Here is a 361-nt window from a genome sequence, read left to right on the forward strand (position 1 = left end):
GATCGCAAATCATTCATCAAATCATCATGGAAAGATAAAAAATATAGACATCAAAAAATACATATACTTGATATAATTTCCTTGATTTTCCTTTTCCTACTCACATCAGCAACCTCTGTAGCAACATCAGCAAGTGCTTCTAGCTGGCCCAAGTTCGAACATTGTATATGTTCTTCCTTTAGTTCACTCCTATCTTCAAGTTTCTGAAAAGATGTCAAAATATCAGTAAAGATGTAATGTGTATCTATACAAAATAATGAACAGAAAAGACAAAATTTTCACTTTAAAGTAGAAAAAAAAGTCAATTCTACAATCTTTTTTTTTACTGTAAGATGGAATATACAGGTTCAATAACCCATAA

At 29.9% G+C, this 361-nt stretch overlaps 1 protein-coding gene across 1 annotated transcript in view; it reads right to left on the minus strand.

Annotated features, from left to right (window-relative positions):
- LOC119592138 (UPF0415 protein C7orf25 homolog) overlaps positions 1-361 on the minus strand; it is a gene marked incomplete in the record, with an annotated part of 6989 nt that overhangs the window by 5433 nt on the left and 1195 nt on the right. The window contains 1 exon segment of the mRNA XM_037940957.1: positions 105-203. Coding sequence (XP_037796885.1) covers positions 105-203 — 99 coding nt within the window.

The sequence above is a fragment of the Penaeus monodon genome, chromosome 29 (genome assembly GCF_015228065.2).
Source record: "Penaeus monodon isolate SGIC_2016 chromosome 29, NSTDA_Pmon_1, whole genome shotgun sequence".
Taxonomy (NCBI): Eukaryota; Metazoa; Arthropoda; class Malacostraca; order Decapoda; family Penaeidae; genus Penaeus; species Penaeus monodon.